Source organism: Pholcus phalangioides, unplaced genomic scaffold (genome assembly GCF_987345545.1).
Source record: "Pholcus phalangioides strain wild (caught in Gottingen) unplaced genomic scaffold, Ppha-v1.0 ptg000004l_1, whole genome shotgun sequence".
NCBI lineage: Eukaryota > Metazoa > Arthropoda > Arachnida > Araneae > Pholcidae > Pholcus > Pholcus phalangioides.
Genome location: NW_028301597.1, coordinates 28,018,429 through 28,042,814, shown reverse-complemented (window position 1 = coordinate 28,042,814; position 24,386 = coordinate 28,018,429). Strand labels below are relative to the sequence as shown.

Genomic DNA, 24,386 nt, shown 5'->3' with positions numbered 1-24,386 from the left:
ACATGTATACGAGTTTACAATGATTTGTCACTTCTTTAATCCTCTTAGTATATATGTATAATAGTTTATATGCATTTATTTATTTAAATATATAACAAGCGCTACAGAAAACAATCCAATTACAGCAAGGTAGGACATAGAAATGAAATATGGTTTGTCACTTTTTCAGTCCTCCCAGCAATTGAAGAAACCCCCGGGCAGCGCCGGATATTATACATTTTTGTTCAATGGGCATTAGAGAGAAATAAAATTCGCAACAATTTTATCTCTGTCGATTCTTGATTATATCCACAGGGTAGAAAACTATGTCGGTAAACACCAAGAAATATACACACAATAGTTTCCTATAACTCTGTACTTTGTATAGAGCTATAGGAAAACAAGGTGAATAATATTTAATTTAAACTAATTTATCGATGTTACCTATATTTGACGAAAATTGGCTAGATGTGTTGGTTTCATCTGATCGACATTTTTAGTCCTCCGAGTTATTTTAGGCAGTGACATTTTTCTCAAAGTGTAAAGGTAAAGTGTGATAATATCATGTCACACGATTTTTGTTTAACCAGCCTTATTTCCCAATGACTTACGACTAAAAGGAGCAAGGAGCAGAAAATATCAGTTTCATCGGAAAATGGAGTCCAAGAATACAAGAATATGAATATTTTTACGAAAATTACGTAAATATTTCTCATTTACTATATCATTTTTCGCCTGTAAATAATCATTATTAGGGTTATGATTTTTATGCCCTTAAAAACTTCTAAAAAATGCTCTATAAAACATGCATTTATGCCCTTAAAAACTGTGAACATGCCCTATAAAACTGTGAACATGCCCTATAAAACGAAAAATGTGTTCTAAAATTTTTTTCATTCCTATCTCGGATAAAATTAGTTTTAGCAAGACATTATGATAATAAGAAGTGTTAATGCAGTCATAGATCAGGAGTTTCCAACGTAAAACTTTTCGCGGAGTACTTGATTATAATGTTTGGTCTACGGAACTTCAACGCATTTTTGAATATTTACACAAAAGAGTGTCCCTACTGCCGTCTCAGCAGCATCATATTTCTGGGCGTAAATGAAAGAGGGCTTAGGCCCCACCTCAATTTATATATAAGTATTTATGATATATAGATGATGATACAGTGAATTATAACTCATTGCGCCAAATCTTATCATGGAAGCCTTCATGCAAATGAGGTCACCATGCTGCCCGGGTTTAACTCGGATGGCCTGGGTGTCCCGTAAAGTACACGTAAATGCTGCAATTCACAAGTTTGATAAAACTCTCAAAATTTCCAACAAACGCTAAGAAATTTCCCCCGCTGACCACACAATTTCAGCCAATTTTCCCCACGAGTTACCATCACTGATTCAGGTGATTAACGTGTTAACAGCCATGCATCAGTATTCAGGCTTCTTTGCCAATCAACATTTTTTTTAGAGCATAAAAAATCATAGCCTTAAAAATGATACACACACTAAACGTTCACTGCTCTTGCGCATGATTTTCAAAAAGGTTGCTAAGATTATCAGTTGGCGCTAATATTTCCGTTGTTTCTGTTGTTTGGAGGGGGGGGGGGTAGCCCCTTTAAATAATGGTCGTGGATGGCCCAGGTTGGTGGAGGGGGGGGTACGTTTTGGAGGCTTTGTGAAAAACAGAGACCGTGACTAAGTTATGAAGAACTCCAGGTAAATTTAATTATAATTGTGATCTACATCTCATTCACCTTGGGGACCACTGATGACGTGGCCACTGTTATAACGGGGAAAGAAGAAGGAAAAGCTCTCGTCAGAGGCGGGAACTGAAAAAACCAATCTGAAGCGGAATTGGATAGCGGGGGAAAAATGTAATTCTATCGAAAATTATTAAATATGCAAAATATGCCTTAAAATTCTGAGGCTCTATCACATAAAAATAGCAGAATGTGCAAAAAAAAAAAAAAAAAATACAATCATGGAAATCCGAGGCCGTCATTATCTTATGTAAAAATAAAAATAAACATTTTTTTGTATATCTCGCCAAATTGGCAATAAACTTGGCAAAGTTTTTGACGGCTCCGATGATTTGGCAACTTTATGGCGCCAGGAGACTAGACCTGATGATACAGAGGCTGGATAGTCGCGAGACGGATAGTCGAAATTCTACTGTATATGTGAAATAAACTTAAAAATATGAAAATATAAGCATTCATACCCCATTCTTTCAGTCATTTTAAAATAAAAATGCCAATCAACGCATTGTTTTTAAATAATAATATTCTTTTTCTCAGTGTTAATGAACATTTAGAAAAAAAAAATTCTGCTTGATTGCATTAGTTAAGTCTCATTGACCCAGATACAGATAATCTTTCAAGAGTTCCGGAAAAATAGCATACGCGTTTCAAGTTGGCTTTATTGATAAACGAGTTAAGGAAATTAGCGAGACTCTTAAGAAAGTTGTCCCTGCAACATGTCAGTAAAATAGGAGAAATACTTGTTCATGGGTCTCACAGACCCAACCCGTGCACTAATGTTAATGGCTTCTTAGATAACCTAAAGGACTAAGACCTATTTTGATCTTGTGGAAAAACATTAAAAATTCTATACGAAAATGGAATGTCCAATGTCTCTCACGTGGCGCATCACATCCTACACGCTCATCTCGACAAATTCAAAGGTGCTCATTCAGAAGAGCACCTTCACCACGAAATTCTCGAAAGAAAACATCCATATAAGGAAGAACAACTCGAAAATATGATGGAGATTACTTTTATGGAGGCTAAAACGCTTGAAAATAAAGTGTATATGTGAGAACGTCTCATTATTAAAAAAAAAAGTTCAAAAATTTCACTTTAACTTAATTTCATTTCTTATGAAACATTCGGATACGGGACTCATATCCAAAAGTTATTTGCAGTTTTTAATATCCTTTGTCAGTGTGAAAAGATTTTTTTTTGTCATTTTCAATATTCCAGTCACCCGATCAGTCAACAATATTAAATGACCAATTCAAAAATATCGACATCCTTACCACAAAAGCAAAGCTGGAGAAGGGGGGATAATCAACGTTTTCGGAATTATTCAGGCTAAGTAAACACAGGAACAAGGAAAAAGGGTTGTTTCACTGCATAATGTAATTTGAAACTAACATAAGCATAATGTAGTGAATCACAAGATTCTATTATGATGTGGTCATTTTCTAGCTGGGGATTCAATCCAGTTAGATGGGACGCTATTTTTTTTTTAAGATGGTGTCAGGTTATATGGAAAATTATAAGCAGGGGGATGCACAACCTCCGGCCCGCGGGCCAAATACGTCCGCTAAGGGGTTCTAACCGGCATGGAAAGTTCTTCCGGTAGGAAAGTATCAATACACACAACACCATAAATACTGTACCTACGACTGACCATACTTCTTTCATACGAATACGAAATATCGCCAAAATTATTGTCGAGTGCAGGTAAATCTGCCAGTTAGTCAGAAATATTGTCAGGCAAGTAAATTTGGTGTTTACAGTCGAAAAAAAAAATGTCAAAGGAAGGTAGAGTTTCCATTAACAGCCGAAAAATTTGTCAAAGCAAGTGAAGCTGCCAACTATCGCCAGAATTGCTGAAAATTGTCAATCATGAAAAATGTTGAGCACGTCAAAATATAATTAATAAAAAAAAGTATATATTTGACAAATATGTGAGATGAATCTATTTACATGACTAGAAAAAATTATGATAATTAGAGTCATAATTACCATAATCTAATTTATGACTTGAAAATAATCTCAATTTTTGATCTCAAAAGCTCAACTAAGCCTTGCGATAATAGGGGAAAAACGGGACATTTTGTAAAAAAAATTCGGGACGGCCAAAATTACGTAATATCCCTTAAAATAGGGGGGGTCATATGGGCACTCGTCATATCCACGTTTCTGGCCCGGAAGTGGCAGTAATACCGTATATCTTGCCCGTGGACTTAAACGGTTGTGCATTCCCCTGCTATAAGTATCAACCGAGTTCTGCTGTAGAATGCCTCTCCAAGACGGTAATTCTATTCCATCAGCATATTCCATACAACTACATTCTATTAACTGAGAGACCACGTCGATAGATATGTAGAAACTTCCAGATAAATAAGAGGTTAGACCATTCAATTATTCTCCGAACAGCTGTGATTGCTTTCTTTACTTATTTGAAGAGACATCAGTAAAAACATTCGCATGTAGCTAGATCTCTTCTCTGGTTTGAGAAATGCCTGTGTGTGTGTGGGTTAGTTGCACTTTGAACAAGATAGTATTATGCGTGGCGCGTGACGAGGTATGCGGAATAAAATGAGTGTTTGAACCGACTTTACCGAAAGGAGAGTGAGAGAGAGATGATGAAAATACGAGAAGCAAACAGAGGGCACGCGTACGTTCGATGCTCGAACATGTTTAGAAAGATTATCCAAATGCAGCGCACAGAGCATAGTGCATAAAACTTTGTTTGAACAGCCGGCTAAGGAAAATGGTTTCGTGTTTTCGTGTCATGCCGAGGAGAAAATGCACGATAATAATCAAGGGATTAATATTAGTGCTTATCTCGTGGGCCGCTGTATTTAGCATACGTAACATCATTATTCAGAATCCCGACTCGGAGCACGAAGTACTAGGTATATCAGTGAGGATAATAGAGCAGCGAACATATTCACAAATAACAGAGAATCTCGATTCCAGGTACGTTGCTCCTGATTTCGGAGAATTTTTCACGAAAAACCATGACGGTCCTGGTGAGATGGGCGTACCAGTGGTACTCGGCAACCTTACAACCGAAGAAAAACTCAAGGAAGAACAAGGGTTAAAATCCCATTCATTCAACCAGTACATCAGTGACATGATATCTCTTCAAAGAACTCTACCCGATCATCGAGCCAATTCGTGAGTTATTTTTAATTTATTGCTAGATTTTCGAAATTGTTGTTTTGGCTAGAAATGTTTTTAGTCACAAAAATTGTTCCGGTTAGTAATGAGAATCATGCCGCATTTTAATTAATTTATTAGCATGGCAATACAAAAATCGCTAGTCATACTTAATTCAAAGAAGTCTGATATTCTTCATACAGTTGACGTTCGTTGTAACGACCCCATCGTTTCAAACGGACGTTATATTGGGTGGTTGTTATATCGGAAGTTTGAAAAAAAATTAGCTTCCTAAGAGAGTTAATATAAGGACGGAGTAATCATTAAGCAGCTGAGAGAAAATGCATCAGGTTAGGAAACAATAATGAAATCATAATACAGTAATTAATTACATGCACGTATTTATGTACCGAGTTCTCCAAAATCAAGGGTCAAGGTCAAACTTGCTAATTTGCCAACTTGCCAAACTTGGTCAAACTTGCAAGGTCTATCTTGGCAAATTTGGAATTATCACACAATTATATTGGAATTCACACGACAACTGTAAATACATATCAACCACTATGTACATAATATTTTTCTTGAATGAAGCATTAAAAAATTAAGAAAAATATTATGATCTTAAAATTAATCAATAATCTAGAATTGATGCTCTGTCAGGTGAAAGTTATTCTCAGTACATTTAATTATTTTATTTTTATTCTTTATTTAGTCGATAGAGGCCGCTAACTTTGCAAATAAAAAAAAACATTGAAAAATTTGCACAAACGTACAATGGCAAAACGTACGTCATGGCTTCATGCAATGCCTTAAAATTAAAAAAAAATTACGCGAAAAGAACGAGTTTCTGTTTGTGAAATAGACTGAAAGTTTTGAATGCAATAATAACAATTGAAATTGTCGAAGAGCATGGAATTTCTCAATCTCGGTTATCAAGCATTATCAAAAATGTAGATGGAATTGAAGAAGATTTGCGAAAGAACGGAAGCTTGATCAGAAAACGGAAGAGAAAATCTAATTTAGTCGACTAATTTCTATTGCAATCGTTTAATGTTGAAAAGCGAAAAATGCATCAATCAACCTCACCATGATCAGGCGAAAAAAAAAAACAAAAAAAAAAACAGGGGAAATCACCAAAGAAGTTCCGAAAATATAAAAACCATATTATGTTATAATTATAATTTCAATTCGAAATTTCATTTTTGTTTTATTTTCACTCTCAGCGTTGGGCTAATTTGCTTTTTGAAAATTCTTATTTCGTCATATACAGTATATACCTATTACACTATGTATTCTAGCTGCCTATGGCGCTGATATTGGTACGTTATCATGAATATATTTCTTAAACTTGAAATCTGATATTCAATTTATACTCTGCTCTGATACATTTCTGCTCGTATAATTATATATGCAATATATTTTTAGATATAAAATCTATACTACGGTATAAAAATGAAATCTGATTGTTCCCCCCGCATAATTGGATGTTATATGACGGAATCGTTGATATCTGATAAAGTGGGGTCGACTGTATGCACATTCATACTATCCTACCTTGTATTAATTTTCTTTTCGCTATAGATGTCGTAACGTTGATTATCCAATTGACGATTTGCCACAAACTAGCATCATCATCTGCTTCCACAACGAAGCTTGGAGTACCCTCCTTAGAACCATCCACAGCGTTAGAAACAGGTCACCATGGCGGTTAATCAAAGAAATCATTCTTGTTGATGATTTCTCGAATTTCGGTGAGTGCTATGTACCGGTAATATGAGTAGAAAGAAATATGAGTTATATATATATATGAGTTATTATCTGATATACCATTTCTTATATATATATATATATATATATATATATAAGAAATGGTATATCAGAATCAAGCTCCCGTGAAACACTGCGTCATTCGGTCATAGATATTCTGAAGGCGTACCTCGATATAACAAACCCCGATTCAAAGAAGTTCTGCAGTTTTGACGAAAAAGAAGCTCAGACCCTCCTATTTAATGAGAAAAAACCTCGACATAACGAATTTTTTTTAACCATCCTACTTTTTGCTTATTTCTAAGCAAAAAAAAAGGGAGAATAGGGGTCTTTTTTGAATGAAGGATAGATTCAACGAGTGGTTGGTGCGCTAACCTCTCAACGGGGGACTCCCTGCGATAGCAATTTTTTCTGCGGTCATGTCGCCGTTTCTGTTGTACCTCTGTGTCAGGAAAGTTTTCTGACAAGGATGAATCGAAAATCGAACTCGCGACACATCTAAACATCCTTTGGTACTTTAGGCGAGTATCTTATCGACCTGGACGACCGCACTCACAATATAAAATATTAAAATTTTTATATAGTTCCCTTGTCCTCTCACTTCCAATCAGAAAATTGTTGCCCTGTCTTTTCTGAGCCCAACAACGAAATCCATGTTTTTAACTGCAATATCCGATGAGATACTTTAATTCAAAAATCGGAGAAATGTTGGGAAATAAAAGAAAAAACTAACAAAACTCTCCTTTCCTTCGTTTATGCTGTCCTTCCCCAACTTCTCTCTGATTTTTGAATTCTAATATCTCAGCGGATATCGTAGTTAAAAACATAGGATCTCTTTTGCTGGACTCAGAAAAGACAGGCAACAACTTTCTAACTGGAAGTTAGAGGACGGGAGGAACGTATAAAAATTTAATTTTTATTTTGTGACACTATATTTTCACTTTCGAAACTGGCACAAAGTAATTTTCGAACATATTTTGAGCATTTTCTAAATGAAACCATACCTCTACGACAAAAACGATTGATGAGATAAAGGCCGCATTAGCACTTACAGGGACACCCTGTATTAAAAAGGAGGAGTGACGGCATGTAAGTTGCTTCAAGTTTGTGGTCTGTCGTGACAAGCAAAGAATGGCGGGTCATCTGAAGAGGAAAGCGTTTGTCGGTTAGCTAAAAAATGGCAATTTCATCTGAATTCTATAAAAATGTTTCGACTTGCCACAAATAAACTCCTTTTAATTTAATATTGTCTTTTTTTTCAATTTTTTGTCAGAAATAAGTTATAAAAGCAACCCAAAAAACGAGGAAGAAGCTTTTTAAATTAGCCGATTCAAGTGTGTGTATGCTCCTGATCGATTTTACCCCGATTTAACGATTTTCTCTATTTAACGAATAAAATTGTCGATTTCTTACAATTCGTTAAATCGGGGTTTGACTGTATATGAAATGAATTTTGATACGTGCTGGCTAGTATTCAGAAAACAATGTGCGATAGTTCTCTAATTTCATCTACCCCTTCGTCCTACAGATCATCTGCAGGAGCCTTTAGAGAGATACGTCAATGCACAATTCGAAAAAGTGAAGATCATCAGGGCCACTGAACGACTGGGTCTAATAAAAGCACGTCTTCTCGGTGTTTCGGTCGCACAAGGACCAGTCCTCACGTTCCTGGATTCTCATTGTGAGTGCATCGAAGGTAAAAAATAAACAAATGAATCGATATTGGGTTATCGAATGTGATGTTCTATGTAATAATTTCTCGCAATTAGAAAATTCTAACATTTTATGAACCAAGAAACACAATGCGTTGAAGAAAGGGCTTACCAACGTAATGTTGTTGGGGTACGTGAAAAATAACCAGCAATAAGCGGGAGAAAGGGATAATGTAATTGAAAAGTAGAAAGCTTTAGATATGGTACACAAGCTCCTACGCATTTCTAGCAATCACCACGCCTCGTACGAATTTCCAGAAATAAACAAACCTCATACTCATTTCTAGATAAAAGCAAGTTGCTTACGTATTTGTAGGGAATACGGATAACTTTTACGCAATCGTAGAGGTGCAACCGACGTTTCTTACGCCTTTAATAAGAAGTGTCGTAAGCCCTTACGTCTTCCAAGCGTTGCATAGGAGGCTTATGTGTCCTTAGAAATGCATAGGAGGCTTATGTGTCCTTAGAAATGCGTAGGAGGCTTATGTGTCCTTAGAAATGCATAGGAGGCTTATGCATTTCTAAGGACACATAAGTCTCCTATGCATTTCTAAGGACACATAAGCCTCCTATGCATTTCTAAGGACACATAAGCCTCCTATGCATTTCTAAAGACACATAAGTCTCCTATGCATTTCTAAGGACACATAAGCCTCCTATGCATTTCTAAGGACACAAAAGCCTCCTATGCATTTCTAAGGACACAAAAGCCTCCTATGCATTTCTAAGGACACATAAGCCTCCTATGCATTTCTAAAGACACATAAGTCTCCTATGCATTTCTAAGGACACAAAAGCCTCCTATGCATTTCTAAGGACACATAAGTCTCCTATGCATTTCTAAGGACACATAAGCCTCCTACACATGTCCAAGCAAAACGAGTCTCGTATTGATGTCTGGCGGCGAAGAAAGCCTCGTAATCATTTCTAGGATGAGCAGGAATGAGCAAGCTTTTTGTACGCAATTAAATACAACACGCACCTTTCGTTTTCATATTACTAAGGGGTGCACAACGTGCTCTTTATGGGAAGGGGGAATACAAGCCTTCTCTACGCATTTCCAGGAGGGAATAGAAACATGAAAGATTAGCAATCACTGCTTTAAAAGAATAAAAATAACGAAAGTTCCCCAACAAATAGATAACGATTGAGTAACTCTCTACTAATTGGCAAAAGCGAAGAGAAATTGCTGATGATGGACCAATTCCTATTGATTTGATACAGAACTTGAACAGTATTCAATTGGTGCATTTGATGTGTGATAATAACGGCACTGATTAATTTACTTTTGCACAAAATGACAGGATGGTTGGAACCTCTATTGTACAGAATTCACCAGAACAAGACGAACGTAGCGAGCCCTTTCATCGACATGATCGACGGCCAGACTTTCCAGTATATAACTGTGAAAACGGTGCGTCTCGGAGGATTCAACTGGGATCTGGAGTTCAAGTGGGGTGACATACCAGAGAGGTTAAAGAAAACCAGGACGGATCCTTCAGCTGCGGTAGAGTAGGTCTTTGCACATTTTCTTTTATAATTGGCCCGGTGGAGACAGAATTTGATCGTAGCATATCCGTCTCAAAGCCGGGGATTCCCGGCTTTAGTGAGCTTAGATACAAATCTCCTCCACCTGCGTGGGGTCTGAGTTAAATTTCCAGCTGTAGCGTGGACGTCAGTCAAGCTGGTTTGAATCAGCTAAGCTACTTCTACCACTATTACTAAGCAGCACATGCACCTCGTATACGATCCTAAAGAAGAATTCTCGCTAGCACGGGGAATATAATGAATATAAATAAATATATTATTTAATCTAAATATCCACTGACTGTAAAACTAGGCCTGTCTCACACTCGGTCTCGTGGGTGGGGGGAGGGGGATGTAAGCACTGTACCCCGAGGGGGTTGGGCCACGCACTATTCACCAACTACTTCATCGCACTCCAACTCCGGTCATATATCACCATACGGCAAGTTCCAATCAGTGGAGTTGGGTGGGAAATGAAGGCTCCGTCCATTGGTGGTCGCTCCAAGCTCGGTAGGTAAAGAACTTACTTCTGACGTTGAATGACCGGATTCGGACCCATGGACCTTGATGGTAACCTTCGTAGTGGAAGACGAGCATCTTGCAACTGCGCCACTCGGGAGAAACTATTCACTGGCTGGAATTTTCAGTCCCTTTTTGCTAAGTAAATTGCCAATTGCATCAGTCCGGGGGTTATGAGCTATTATATCTATCTGTTACGGAAAATATAGTAAATTAGTCTATCATACATAATAGCTACTACTACTACTACTACTTAAGCGAACATGCAACCTCGTACACATTAAAATTCTAGCAATTCCATCTTTACTTCAGAAAATGAAATCCAGATGGCAGCATGAACATGAAACAAGCGCAACGCCACAACATAAATACGTTAGGAATAGAAATTCCTCCACGAAATTTCTAACGAATCGTCACATACCGGAATGTGTGTTCGAGTGTATGCCTGGCGTATTTATGTTGTGGAGTTGCGCTTGTTCCATGTTCTTGCTGCCATCTGGCTTCCATTTTCTGAAGTAAAGATGGAATTGTTGAATTTTCATATTTTGTCAGTATCGTGTTGCAGCCCTGCTTGCTCTTTGCGGAGAGACTTTTTCAAATGGCAGACAGGCTCATATTCGTGCGTCGAAGCTGGAAAACCACAGAAGACCAACTTCAGTCGGTATACATACTTATTATGTATACATACATAATAACTGGTTATTATGCATACTTACCAAGCGTTTTGGTAAGTTTGATAAATTTCCCCCAATTTATCGCTTTTACGGGCGATTATGCATAGTACCAAAGAAAGTGCCGTTGGTAAATTTAATAAGTACCACTGAAAATATTGTCACTTTTAATAGCGATTATGCATGATACCCAAGCGTCGGATCATTGATAAGCATGATAAATCGTATTATGTGATATGCTTATTATACGCGATAATTCATCATACTACATGCATTGTATGATTATATCGATTTGGGTACGATCATAAAATTTGCTATCATAATATCGGGGTCCGATTATATTTATCACACATACCAGACTCATTTGGAATTTGAGGATGATGTCACTCTCCGCTACCCATACGAAGGTTTATGACATCTTGCTGATGCGGAAATATATTTTGGAAAGAGGTAAAATTGAACTGCCCCTGCGGGAATCGAACCCACGTTTTTCACTTTCCGGGTGAACACTCTAGACTTTAGTCTAGTGGTCTAGGGCGTTCACCCCAGAGGCAACGAATATCTCAATCTTTCCTTGGAGCTCGCGTGCACTGAAAGGTCGGACCTAACTCATAGGAAACTAGAGTTAGGTCTAGTCCACTTAAACTAGAGTTAAACCTAACTAACCACTAGACTGACAATCTAGTGGTCTAGGGCGTTCACCCCAGAGGCAACGAATATCTCAATTTTTCCTTGGAGCTCGCGTGCACTGAACGGGATCGTACATGGACGGTTGGACCTAACTCAGGCCAAAGCTCACAATTACTGACAATGCCGTCAGATGGCCACTTATCCGAGGATGATGTCCATCTCCGCTATCCTTATCTTCGCATCAGCCAGCTGTTTAAAAAAAAAAAAACCTTCATTTGGAATTTTTTTTTTCATACTTATCAAATTCACTAATTGCAATATGGTATTATGCATAATCACAGATAAAGGCGATAAATTTCAAGTATTTATCACATTTGCCAACGACACTTGGTTATTATGCATAATCACCGATGAAAGTGATAATGTTTTCGGTATTTATCAAATTTACCAACGATGCTTGGGTATTATGGCTATTCACCGGTAAAACTGATAAATTTATCAAACGTACCAAGACGATTGGTAAGTATGCATAGTAACTGATTTATCACATTTATTTTTCAATTAAATTTCAAATTTATTTTACAATTTGTGTGAATACATGTTATATGATAAAAATGGCAAAATTCTTAATATATCGAATTTTCAAATGATGTCGCCCATCATCTTAAATGCCGTTCAGATGGAAAATAAATATGAATAAAAAGTTACTGAATCTAAAATTTTATGCAGCGCCCCCCCCTATCCAATTGGAATGTTGTTGCCCTATCTTTGCTGAGGCCAACAAAAAAAGTTCCATGTTTCGAAGTGCAATATTCACTGAGATATTTTGAATTTAAAAATTAGAGAAAAAAGGGGGTGACCCTTGTTAAATCTCTGGGACTATATCTTACAATTATAAATTCCGCAATATGACTTGGTATGATGGCCCGCGGACTACAACGCTCCCAACTTCAAGGCGCAAATGCGGGCCGATCTCCCCCCCGTTAAAAAGTCTCGCCACAGAGAACAACAGACCTACAACGATACAATTATTCAATCATTGCACTTCATTCATATAAAATTGATGGCGAATTGCAGCACTGCACATAACAAGCATTACACAGAAACAAGCTTCAAGTCAGGTTCGCAACATGTACGCTCACATTCCAACATGTACCAATCCGTTAGAAGTTTCACAGCGGAAATATGGACGAGGTGCATGTGTGGTTTCGTAGTGGCCCGCGGGCTTCGTGGCAATTTGGAATTTGGCCCGCAATGTCTGAAATTTTGCAGACCCCTGATTTAAGGTATCTATATTGCGATGAATCAATTGAACGCGAGAGCACGAAATCTAGGACAAAGATCGAGCTATCTAGGGTGATTCGAGCAAAACGGTGCTTACGAGCAGTAGCTCGAGGATACCTGAATTATACTGGGTTAATCATGACGAGAATACCGTTTAAAAGAAACATACCACACATTATAGTACTATTTTATTTATATTCATTTATAATATCCATACATTCATTTCTGCGTATTTCAGGACACCTACTATAGCCGGTGGCCTCTTCGCTATAGATAAAGAGTTTTTTGAGCGAATTGGTACATATGACGATGGTTTTCAGGTATGGGGCGCTGAGAACTTGGAGCTGTCTTTCAAGGTACATCAATGACAATCTTCTATTCCAGTTACAAATCGCGATACAGACTGTACATAATTAGAATCTGCTTCCGAAAATGTCGAGATTTTTCAAGGAAAATCATCGCCAGGTCATGAACGTGTTTATAAGTTGATTTGCGATCGATGCGTATGAAAGCATTTTATCATACAGGGTGCTAACTCCCTTCGGCGTAAATTACTGGCGAACTACTGACCCTAGAGCAGCGTGTTTCAAACTTTCTGAACCCAAGTGTAAGTAAAATATCTGGAATGATTTGAGGGAACCTGTAACTTATACAGCATTAGTTGCATGATCACGTGTCTTGTATTTTACGAGACATTTCTGTATTTTGTCCATACCGACGTTATACACAATGTCCCTTCTCCCCCCCCCCCAATGAACTTCATTCGAATTTGTAATCTTTACGCAAAATGGTGAATGAAGCTTTCACAACTTCTAAATTTTACTACGATAATTATGACTGCATATAATTATTATTTCACATATTTGTTATGGTCAACGTTTTTACCGTGAACTACATTTGAATTCTCACTACTAATTCCAGAAGTCGTTCATTTTCCACTCATTCATAATTTTTAGCTATTTCAGCAACAATCGAAGATTTTTTTCCAACTTACGGTATGCTTAAGGAAACAAATGGCGATATCCCGTATTTTGTCGTACTTCAGATCACAGTTTTCCGTATTTTTTTTCAATAAAAATGGTCTCCAATCCTGATAAATGCCTTTTCATTAATTTACTGCTATTTGCTGCAGTCTTTTTATTTCCCCCACGCTTCAGAAATTTTCGCAATAATCAGCAAATTTGTCGTAAAGTGCATTTTTTGGCTACAATGTACTCCATATTATGTATTGCGACTTACAGTAATTTCCTCGATTAGATATGGTTACTCTAAGTATGAAAGAATTTTTTAAATTCAAGTATGCAAGCGAATATTGTCCTCGGAAACGTTATTTTTTTTGTTGGATTAAGGAGAGACAGGGCAACATATTTTTTTATTTTAATATAACTATACGTTATTTGGATGGTTTTTCTAAAGTTATGCCGCTTTCAATTCAACGGTTCCCCAGCAAAATGCACAAGGGGGGACTTAGCTATGCACCCATTGTATACTATATATACGGTGATTCAAAACTCAACGTACAAATTTTATAAGAAAGAGAATTACACAGGAATGTATGACCGGAAACCCTAACCTGATCAGCTGGAGGATAAACGAAGGTACAGAAATGACAAGCCAATAAGGGGTGGGGGAAAAATTCTTTATTTAGCGATAATTTCTATACGAGGACAGTACGTGTACACGTTAAGTTTCACAACAAGTGCTCAAAGTTCTTGCAAGAATCTCCATCGCAGCTGCAAACTTCCGGGAAATGGCGTGTATTTTTCAAAGGGTTCGACAATCAATGCATCGTCGTTGTGAATCGTGCGTTACTTTGGATGGTAAGAATTTTGAGCACTTGTGAAACTTGATGTGTACATGTTCTGTCCTCGTGTAAAAGTATCTGTAAATAAAGAGTTTTTCCACCCACTATTGGCTTGTCATTTCTGTATCTTCGTTTATCCCCCAGGTGATCAGGTTGGGGTTTCTGGCCATGGATTCTCGCGTAATTCTGATTGTTTTTGTATTTTCTATCTCCCCCTAAAAGTTTGTACGTTGAGTTTTGAATCACCCTGTACATATAGATCAACAATGAATGGCATGATTGATGTCCACTCAACTAATCAGATTTTATTTATCGCAACATATGTTTTTATTACAACAATTACCAAGTTGGTGATAAGATAAATATCATTTTATATTACGCATTTCTTAGGTATGGATGTGTGGCGGAAGGCTGGAAATCATTCCGTGTTCACGTGTCGGTCACATTTTCAGGAGTGTCAGTCCGTATTCGTGGCCGGGAACAGAAAGTTACGTCTTGAAGAGAAACAGCCTGCGATTGGCCAAGGTCTGGTTGGACGACTTCGCAAAATATTACTTTGAAAAACGCAAACCAGTTACTGTAAGTACGCATTTGTTAGTTTAATTATTTCATAGATTGATCACCATATTTCATCGAGTATAATATGGGACATTGCCAGTTGTCTTTAAAAAAAACTGCCAATTGCGGCTGGAATAGCTATAAAATTACCATTGGGAGAGATCTAGCACAAATACAAAAGAGATCTACCACAAATCTATTATGCATTTCACGCGTAAAAACGATAATTTTGTTGAACAATTACCACAATTTGTGAGATAAACGTTTATTTTTTTACCAATAATATCATGATCTAATTTGAAAGTTTTGAAAAAAATTTATCTTTGAAGAATAAAAATTCGAATAAGCTGTGTTAAAAATGTATGAGAATTGTGTACATACATTTAAAAATGTATGGAGATATTAAATAGTCAGGGCTGCCAAAATTTTGGGGAGAAAAATGGGGATATCCTAAAAATTTCTTTTCTGGACACACACAAGTTTTTAAACTAATTTACTTGATGAACTGACTAATGAATTGAGCCATCTTATCTCAATTGAGATAAAACGTGAAATTCATGCAATGAATTTCACATATTATTTCAGTTTATGCAATACCATAAATTCGTAAATAGTTTGAAAATTGATAAAAATTGATGGAATTGATGTATGTGCGAAAAAAACTGTTCTTACGAACGGGGTTTTTTTTGTATAGAAAAAAAAATTAGTTTTTTGACGCTACAGGAAAGCAAATAACAGAATTCTGGACCAACCTTTCTTTAATCTCTTCTGTGTCCGAACGTTTGTAAAGTTTCAGCCAGGATTCGTGTTAGAAGTAGAACTTGACCAATAGTGTTTTATCCACCAATGCACACATCCCAATGAAATCCTAATGTTCGCGTCAATAACAGGAAAATTCAGAAAAAAATGAGCTGTTAATCGCACGCCCTGCATTTTATAAGACACTATAATTTGCATATTTCCAGTGATTTGCTTCAGTGCAGCGTCTTCTGTCGACCAAAATTTTAACTAATTTTCTCTCTACTCTAATAATAAAAAACACGAACTTTAAAGAAATCCTGAATAACTTTTTTGTAAACAGCATTTAAATAAATTCCAAAATATTCCAAACCAATTCCTTCAATTTTTGTGAAGTTTTAAACTACGAAATTACAAATATTACAACTATTAAAAATTTATAGAACATCCTGTATAACTTGATGTGTATTTGAAAAATAGCTTTAGTTTAATAAAAAAAGTAGAGGGCATTCTGATGGAAAATTTAAGTCCCATGTTCGTTTAGACAGGTTGAGCTTATAAAAAGAACTGATAGTTTATGAATGAATATGTTAGAAAAACATTTTCATAAGATAATGAAAGCAAACTAGAGTAAACAAGAAAGAATACAATAAAGACAAACTATAAACTATGTTATCCTTTTTTTTTTAATTTCAAATTCACACACAATCAGACATAAATACAAAAAAACACAGTGAACATCAAAATACGGTACAATATAAACAAAAAAGAGAAAAATGAACACACACTGTGACATACGGGATTTTGCAATCCGTCCATCAGGTCTAGATGAGGCACGTACTGTAGTTACAATGCAACAGCGTTGGTTACTATGGTGTTGCTTATTTATCTATACATATTTTTATTTTAATTTTATGTTTATTTCAATTTCACAATTATTTTAATCTCACATTTATTTCAATTTCACAATTATTTTAATCTCACATTTATTTCAATTTCACAATTATTTTAATCTCACATTTATTTCAATTTCACAATTATTTTAATCTCACATTTATTTCAATTTCACAATTATTTTAATCTCACATTTATTTCAATTTCATATTTATCTAATTTCAATTTCATATTTATTTCAATTTCATATTTATTTCAATTTCATATTTATTTCAATTTCATATTTATGTAATTTCAATTTACATTTATTTCAATTTACATTTATTTCAATTTACATTTATTTCAATTTCATATTTATCTAATTTCAATTTACATTTCATGTTTATCTAATTTCAATTTACATTTCATGTTTATCTAATTTCAATTTACATTTCATGTTTATCTAATTTCAATTTACATTTATTTCAATTTCATATTTATCTAATTTCAATTTACATTTATTTCAATTTCATATTTATCTAATTTCAATTTACATTTCATGTTTATCTAATTTCAATTTACTTTCATATTTATCTAATTTTAATTTACATTTCATATTTATCTATTCATGTTTATCTAATATCCATCCATTAATATTTATCTAATATTTATCCATTAATATTTATCTAATATTTATTCATTCATATTTATCTAAATCTTTCTATAATTGATCTGATCTGTATCTAATTTCAGTTTCATATTTATCTAAATCTTTCTATAATTGATCTGATCTGTATCTAATTTCAGTTTCATATTTATCTAAATCTTTCTATAATTGATCTGATCTGTATCTAATTTCAGTTTCATATTTATCCAATTTTAATTTTCTTTTCATACTTATCTGTCTCACAAAAAAAAAAAAATCAAAATGAACAAAAGCTAAGCGTGATAAATTTTGGAAATGAGAAATTTTTTTATCAGAAGTATAAAAAATTAATTATATAAAATTTTCTCAAAACTTTCTGAGAATTTCAACACTGAAATGGAAACAAATCACGAACCATATCAGAGTTTGAAAGATAGAAATTACCATACAATCTTCATTATCTTGTTCTGTTTCCTTTCAGATAGATTACGGAGACGTGACTGAAAGGATAAAACTCCGGAATGATTTGAAGTGCCATAATTTTAGTTGGTACTTGGACAATGTCTATCCAGAGGGTCTCAGACCAGATAAAGCTTTAGCAAGAGGCGAAGTACGAAAATTTATTTTCTAACTACTATAATTGTCGAATAAGATACTCATTTATTCGAAACCATCAAAAATGAAAGTTTCAAATAATATTTTTACATGCTAGAAAAGCTCTTTAAAATTTTTTTTTTTCGAGCATGATAAGACATTGAGAATCATCTTATCATTGGACTCGAGCTTTTATTATGGTATTGCTGCCTGTGTGTGTATTCGCTTCATTTTGTGCTGACTTACTATATATTTGTGTGTATTTCAGATTCGTAATATAGGTACGAAAAATAAAGATCGATGCTTAGATGCTTCGAAGAAACGCCTTCACAAACCTGTGGAAGTATATCAATGCCATAAGAATAAAGGAAACCAGGTGAGTTAGAACAGAATTCATTGCATTAGGGACCCGGTATACCAGGTTTTTCACGGAGTATGTCCGAACGCAATAAAAAATTTTATGGTTGATTGTACAATTGATGTAAAATATGGAAAAAGTATCAGCAAAACGAGAGAAACAACTGAGCTGTGATAGTTTCACTCCCGTGAAATAACAACTGGGGGAGGGTGGGTGTATATAATTAAAAGTTTTGAAAATTAATGAAAGCATTAACTTTAAAAGAATGAGAGAGATAGTTTAAAGTTACTGTAATAGAAAATTCAGAAACAGTTAAGGAAATGAAAATTCGTAAAAATTTATGAAAGGAATGATTTCAGATCTACTGAAATTCAGGAACAACGAAGTAAATAATTTTGAATTGGATGAGAGAAATGATTTAGAAATTCATGAGGGAAATAGTTTTGAAATTAAAGACAGAAATAATTTTCGAAATTAGTGGGAGAAATAATTTTAAATTAAAAAATGATGGAGCAAATAATTTCAAAACGGTGAAGAAGAATTCACATCGCAGATCAATTGAAATTCAGAAAGAATGAAGGAAATAATTTTAAATTTGATGAGAGAAAAAAATTTCAAATTCGTTCAAAATGCAGAAATAATGCAGCAAATAATCTCAAAAACAACAAGAGAAATAATTTCAGATCAATTCAAGACGTGGGTGCAAGAACCAACAGCTTTCCAGTTTTCTAAATTTTTCAGGATGGACAAAAAACACTTTAAAAAATACTTATCATTAGAATTTTGTGGCCACAAGCATACCAATAAAATTTTACTAGTTACCCAAAAACTCTTTATTATCACATTAAAACTGTATGGTTACAAGAAGTAACTTGCAATAAGTTTATGGAAAAAAAAATCTAAGGCAAGGTTCAATAATCATGAATTTTTGTCCAATTGTTCAAAAGGTACTTTACCAAAATCACTTGAAAACAACAGTTACTATTACACTGTTCATTGCCTAACTTAAAAATGTGCTCAGAAATCATCATCATCATTAATATCACCATCACTGGACGCCAACGACTGGCTGATGCAACGCGAAAGCGCTGCTACCAAGCGACCAATTGTTGAAACAATTTGGTGCAGAAACAAGACAGCTTTATGAGTTGTCTTGTTTCTTGCAGCGTATGAGACACTATAATTATATATTATAGTACAGCTCTTTTTCCTTCATATCTCTATCGCTATTGCTTGGAGCTGTATAGTTCTTGCATCAATCCATAAAGGATTTTTCCCTTATAGGAAGAGTGAAAATCGGGAAAAAAAGTGGGTCTGTCTCTCTGGTTTTTGCACCCACGTCTTTAATTGAAAATTCAATAATTTCAGATCAATTGAAAATTCAATAATTTCAAAATATATGAAAGAAGTATTTTTAAATTAATGGGAAAAGAGGAGTAATTAAACAAATAATTTTACAACTCCTGAAACAAATAATTTTCACCCTTTAAAGGGCCATTTTGTCTACTAATTGTTCTATAAAATATTTTTGGGATTGATAATAATTTGAAAAAAAGAAATTCATTTAAAACTGTATGGTTAAAATTAATTTTAAAAAAATAGAAAAAAATTAGATAAAATTAATTTTAATTGATTAATTAATTAAGACTATATAGATAAATTGCTTTTTTTCGTTGTTTCTAAAGTCATTAATAGATTGTAATGAGGGGTGGTAAAATAGCTTACCATGGACATTTTTTCAGCATCCATATAAAAATAACCATTTTACTGTTTACTCACTCATAAATTACGGTGCAATTACATATGTTGGGGATTACAGAACTAATTTACAGTGTCATTTTCAATTGAAAGAAAGAATATTCAAAATTTTGAATCGGGGGTAGTTTCATTTTCCTACAATTTTTTAGAAATCTTTACCTACTTCCTTTGCGTCATAATGTCCTTTTTTCTGTGTGTATTAAGTTTTTCTTTAACCGCAATAAAGGCACATGTAATTTAAGAGATAATATATGAGAGAAAGAAGACATGATGTAATTGATCGTATTTCTATTTTTAGGCAAGAGATCTTTCGTTAACATTTCTATAGCGCCAAAATTGTTCATTTTATTAACAGTAGAAATGCAGAACATGTTCACATACGTGGCATTAAAAAAAGTTTTATTCAAACTATCATTTTAATAGACAATGGATATTCTTATATAAGAGGGGCAAAAATTTATCCACCATAGCTTTACCAATTTGTATTTATTGTTGTGATATAGATTTGTATGTTTTTTAATGCTTTTTTGTTTTAGTTTGAATTTTGGTATCTGAAACTGAGAATTTTAGATTTGTTTGCGTTTGCATACAGTCGGGTCCCCGCATAACGAACTCCAATTCAACGAATAATTCCTCTATTTAAAAATTTTTTTGAAATTCAGACGAAAATAAAAGTGAAACTCCTTATTTAACGAATAAAAACCCTCGATACAGCGAATTTTTTTTCGAAAACTGTCTTTATAATCTTTTTTTCCTAAGGTCAATCAAAACTACGGTCCGAAGATTTTACTTCCAGGGTTTGACCTACAGCTCTTCTTTAGACACAAGCAAACAAAAGTGGGGAGCAGGAAAAGCAATAAAGCCATTTTAGAGTGCATGTGGAAAGATTTCATTAGCTAATACCATAAAACATTGCGCTGCGTCCATGTTTAGAATCAATACAAAAATGAAGTTACTTCAAAGTTTGTGCTCTGTCGTGACAAGTAAAGATTGGCGGATCATCTGAAGTGAGAGCATTTTTTGGTTAGCAAAAAATGTCAATTTTTCAACAGGATTTGATAAAAATGTGAACGTAACAGAAGAACGTTTGTCAAGAAATTTTTTCATGCATCCTGACGTTATTCTTAAGAGTTATATGTTATTAATATTTTTTGATATTTTCAATAGTTTACAGTCAGCTATAGAGTTTTCATTCTTTTCGGACACTTTTCACGAAACGCTCTACATTTGTACGATAAACGAAGTTTGTGAGATATTTAAGTACTAAGTTACACTTATAACTTGAAAAAATCGACCAATTTACGACAATTATTCAATACCTATCACTCACTTTATAAGCAAATAGAAGAAACTCATTAGATCTACTTTCTTTTTCTTTTCAGTTCTGGTACCTGACAGCAAGTGGTGAGATTCGGAGAAACGATTACTGTATAGATTTCACTAAATCTCAAGTTATAATATATCAATGTCACGGAAAATACGGAAATCAACATTTCTCATATGAACCGGTGGTAAGTATACCGTTTGAATTGAATAGAACATCGGTGTAACTAATACAGTGTTTCCTCTCAAAGTGTGTGTGGCTGACCTTTGTCAGGGGCGTCGCGGCGAGCTAGAGATATTGATTTGTGTGTGCCTCTCCGCGTTTGGAAGTGATTGATTCTTTTACAAAAATGAAAATATTTACTAAAATACTCTGGGGAGTAGTTTAATAGATAAACCATAAATGAACCATAATAAACCATAGGATAGCTAGAAAGTTTAAGAACCACTGGTGTAATACTTGGAGATCCATTGAAGAGAGATCAGATTCTAGATCAGGGGTGGCCAACTTCTTTCTGTTCGCGGGCCAACATAATGGTCAGCTATAGCGTCGCGGGCCACATCAGTGATGCAACTTCGGTGTATAAGCCACTCCATTATTAATTGAATTGATTAGTTAGTTATTAAATTAATTTCGTCACTAGAAATAAGAAGTTTGTAAGTTGTTTGTTAATCAAGAAATATGTGCTGTTGGAACCGATAGTTCAAATAATGATCAGAAATTTAATTTTTTCACTGTACTTTTACCTTGTCGCGGGCCGCACAAAATCACTTCATGGGCCACATGCGGCTCCCGGGCCAGCTGCTGGGGCCACCCCTTTTTTAGATCATCTTAATAGAATCATACCGATCTTTGATAATTTTGTCGGAAGCTTTCTCTATAAAATTAATCTAATTGCAAAACGTGAAATATAAACTTGTTGGTGTTATTGGCTCCCCCATTATTTCCCTCCACTTTTTATTACTAAAAGGATTAAATTGTAAATTGAAATTAGAAATATAGCTCTTCATGATGCCTATCCTATCCTATCCTGACAATAGGTGAAAATATACGTAAATCCTACAGCAAATTCTTTATTCATATATATTGATTTTTTTAAATATTTCTAATACTTATACAGGGTGATTCAGAAAAAAATGGGAAAAACTTTAACTGATGATAGTACACACCAATACAAACAATTGTCATCCGAGAATGCATGGTCTAACATGAAACGCAAACACTCTGTCATGTTTCAAACCGGCCGCTCCGTAAACGTTAAAACGGCATTCCTGTTGAGATTTATCGGGAGAGAAAGAACACCATATGCACATACGAATATCACCTGGGGAAGAAGAAGAAACCGTATGCAAATCTGCGTCACAGTGAATAAAAGACGCTGACTCCAGCCCTGTGAAGTTATTTCAGCGTGAAACCGTTCTAACAGTTGTAACGTACGGAATAATGGCGCACTTTGAGGTCTTTGAGCACTTACAGGTCACCTGCGGCCTTTACCTCAACAACCGCCTGTCGCAGAGGTATGATAAAAATTAAAAAAAATGTCCAAAATGCTTTCAAAAATTACCCTGAGCCAGTTTTGAGAGTGGGAATACAGTGTATCACAAAATAAAAAAAACCGAAATTTTTTTTCGGGACAAGATCCCCTTGTCTTCCAACTTCCAATTAGAATATCGTAGCTCTGTTTTTCTGAGTCCGACAAAAGTAATCCCATGTTTTTAATAGCAATGATCGCTGAGGTATTTTTATTCAAAAATCGGAGTAAAGTTATGAAAGATCAGCAGAAACTAACGCTCCTTTCCCTCATTTTTATGCTGTCCTTTCCCAACTTTTCTCCGATTTTTTGAGCTCCAATATCTCCGCGAATATTGCTGTTAAAAACATGGGATTTATTTTTTTGGACTCGGGAAAAACAGATCAACAATATCCTAATTGAAAGGACAAGGAAAAACGATATGAAAAATTCAATTTTTCGTTCTGTGATACACTGTATTCTCACTCTCAAAACAGGTACAGGGTAATTTTTGAACACATTTTGAGCATTTTTTTTAGCATCAAACCATACCTCAACGACAAACGGTTGATGAGAAAAAAAGCCGCATCAGAACTTACAGGTCACCCTGTATATCTACATTTATTTTTTCGTACATGTAACGCTTATTGTGATATGTTACGCCATATAAACTAGAATAATTTCTTCCGAAATTCCAGACGAGCCGAATTTTACATGTCAATACCAAACTCTGCATGGAACTGGCAAAAAACGAGAGGAACGTGTCCATGGAAATCTGCTCCGACGAACCTAGGCAGAAATGGAAGTTCGAAAACTACAATGAGACCGTGTGAAGTAGGCTCAACATTAGCTTTATAATCCATCGTCATCATCATAAAAAGCTTCCTCGAGGAAAATGTAATTGGAAAGATATTGAGAGTTTAAAACTTATTTTTGATTACAATTTCTGAGATCTGCGAACAATCCATTTGCAAGAAAAATTAATTCAATTTTCATGTTCAATAAACCAGATATTGAAGTAGATTATAGTATATAAGTTGATAAATAGTATATTGAAGAACATTGATAGAAACTTTATTTACATTTTTCTGTAGGATTGATTTCGATGTTGTTTCATTAGTTTGGTATTATTTGTCTCATTTAAAGTAAATGAATATAGACATTTAATGTGTGTAAACATTTGTTCGAATTATATTTGCCATAACGCTCAGAAAATAGCGAAAATTAGGTGTGTATA

General features: G+C 34.8%; 1 protein-coding gene across 1 annotated transcript; it reads left to right on the top strand.

Annotated features, from left to right (window-relative positions):
• The first annotated feature begins 4,234 nt into the window (after window positions 1-4,234).
• LOC149087032 (polypeptide N-acetylgalactosaminyltransferase 5-like) lies at window positions 4,235-24,362 on the top strand. Its single transcript, XM_089231250.1, has 10 exons — window positions 4,235-4,894; window positions 6,458-6,627; window positions 8,172-8,339; window positions 9,660-9,867; window positions 13,225-13,342; window positions 15,181-15,369; window positions 18,087-18,215; window positions 18,468-18,575; window positions 21,698-21,826; window positions 23,848-24,362. Exons 1-10 carry the CDS (start codon window positions 4,485-4,487, stop codon window positions 23,980-23,982), a joined length of 1,764 nt encoding a protein of 587 aa, XP_089087376.1. The 5' UTR covers window positions 4,235-4,484; the 3' UTR covers window positions 23,983-24,362.
• The last annotated feature ends 24 nt before the right edge of the window (window positions 24,363-24,386 follow it).

Bases quoted from the DNA above. Each gene is read 5' to 3' on its own strand.
- LOC149087032 (XM_089231250.1), top strand. From the start codon at position 4,485: ATGGTTTCGTGTTTTCGTGTCATGCCGAGGAGAAAATGCACGATAATA. The intron at 8,340-9,659 runs GTAAAAAATAAA...ACAAAATGACAG, and splicing joins TCATTGTGAGTGCATCGAAG to GATGGTTGGAACCTCTATTG. The intron at 18,216-18,467 runs GTACGAAAATTT...TGTGTATTTCAG, and splicing joins AAGCTTTAGCAAGAGGCGAA to ATTCGTAATATAGGTACGAA.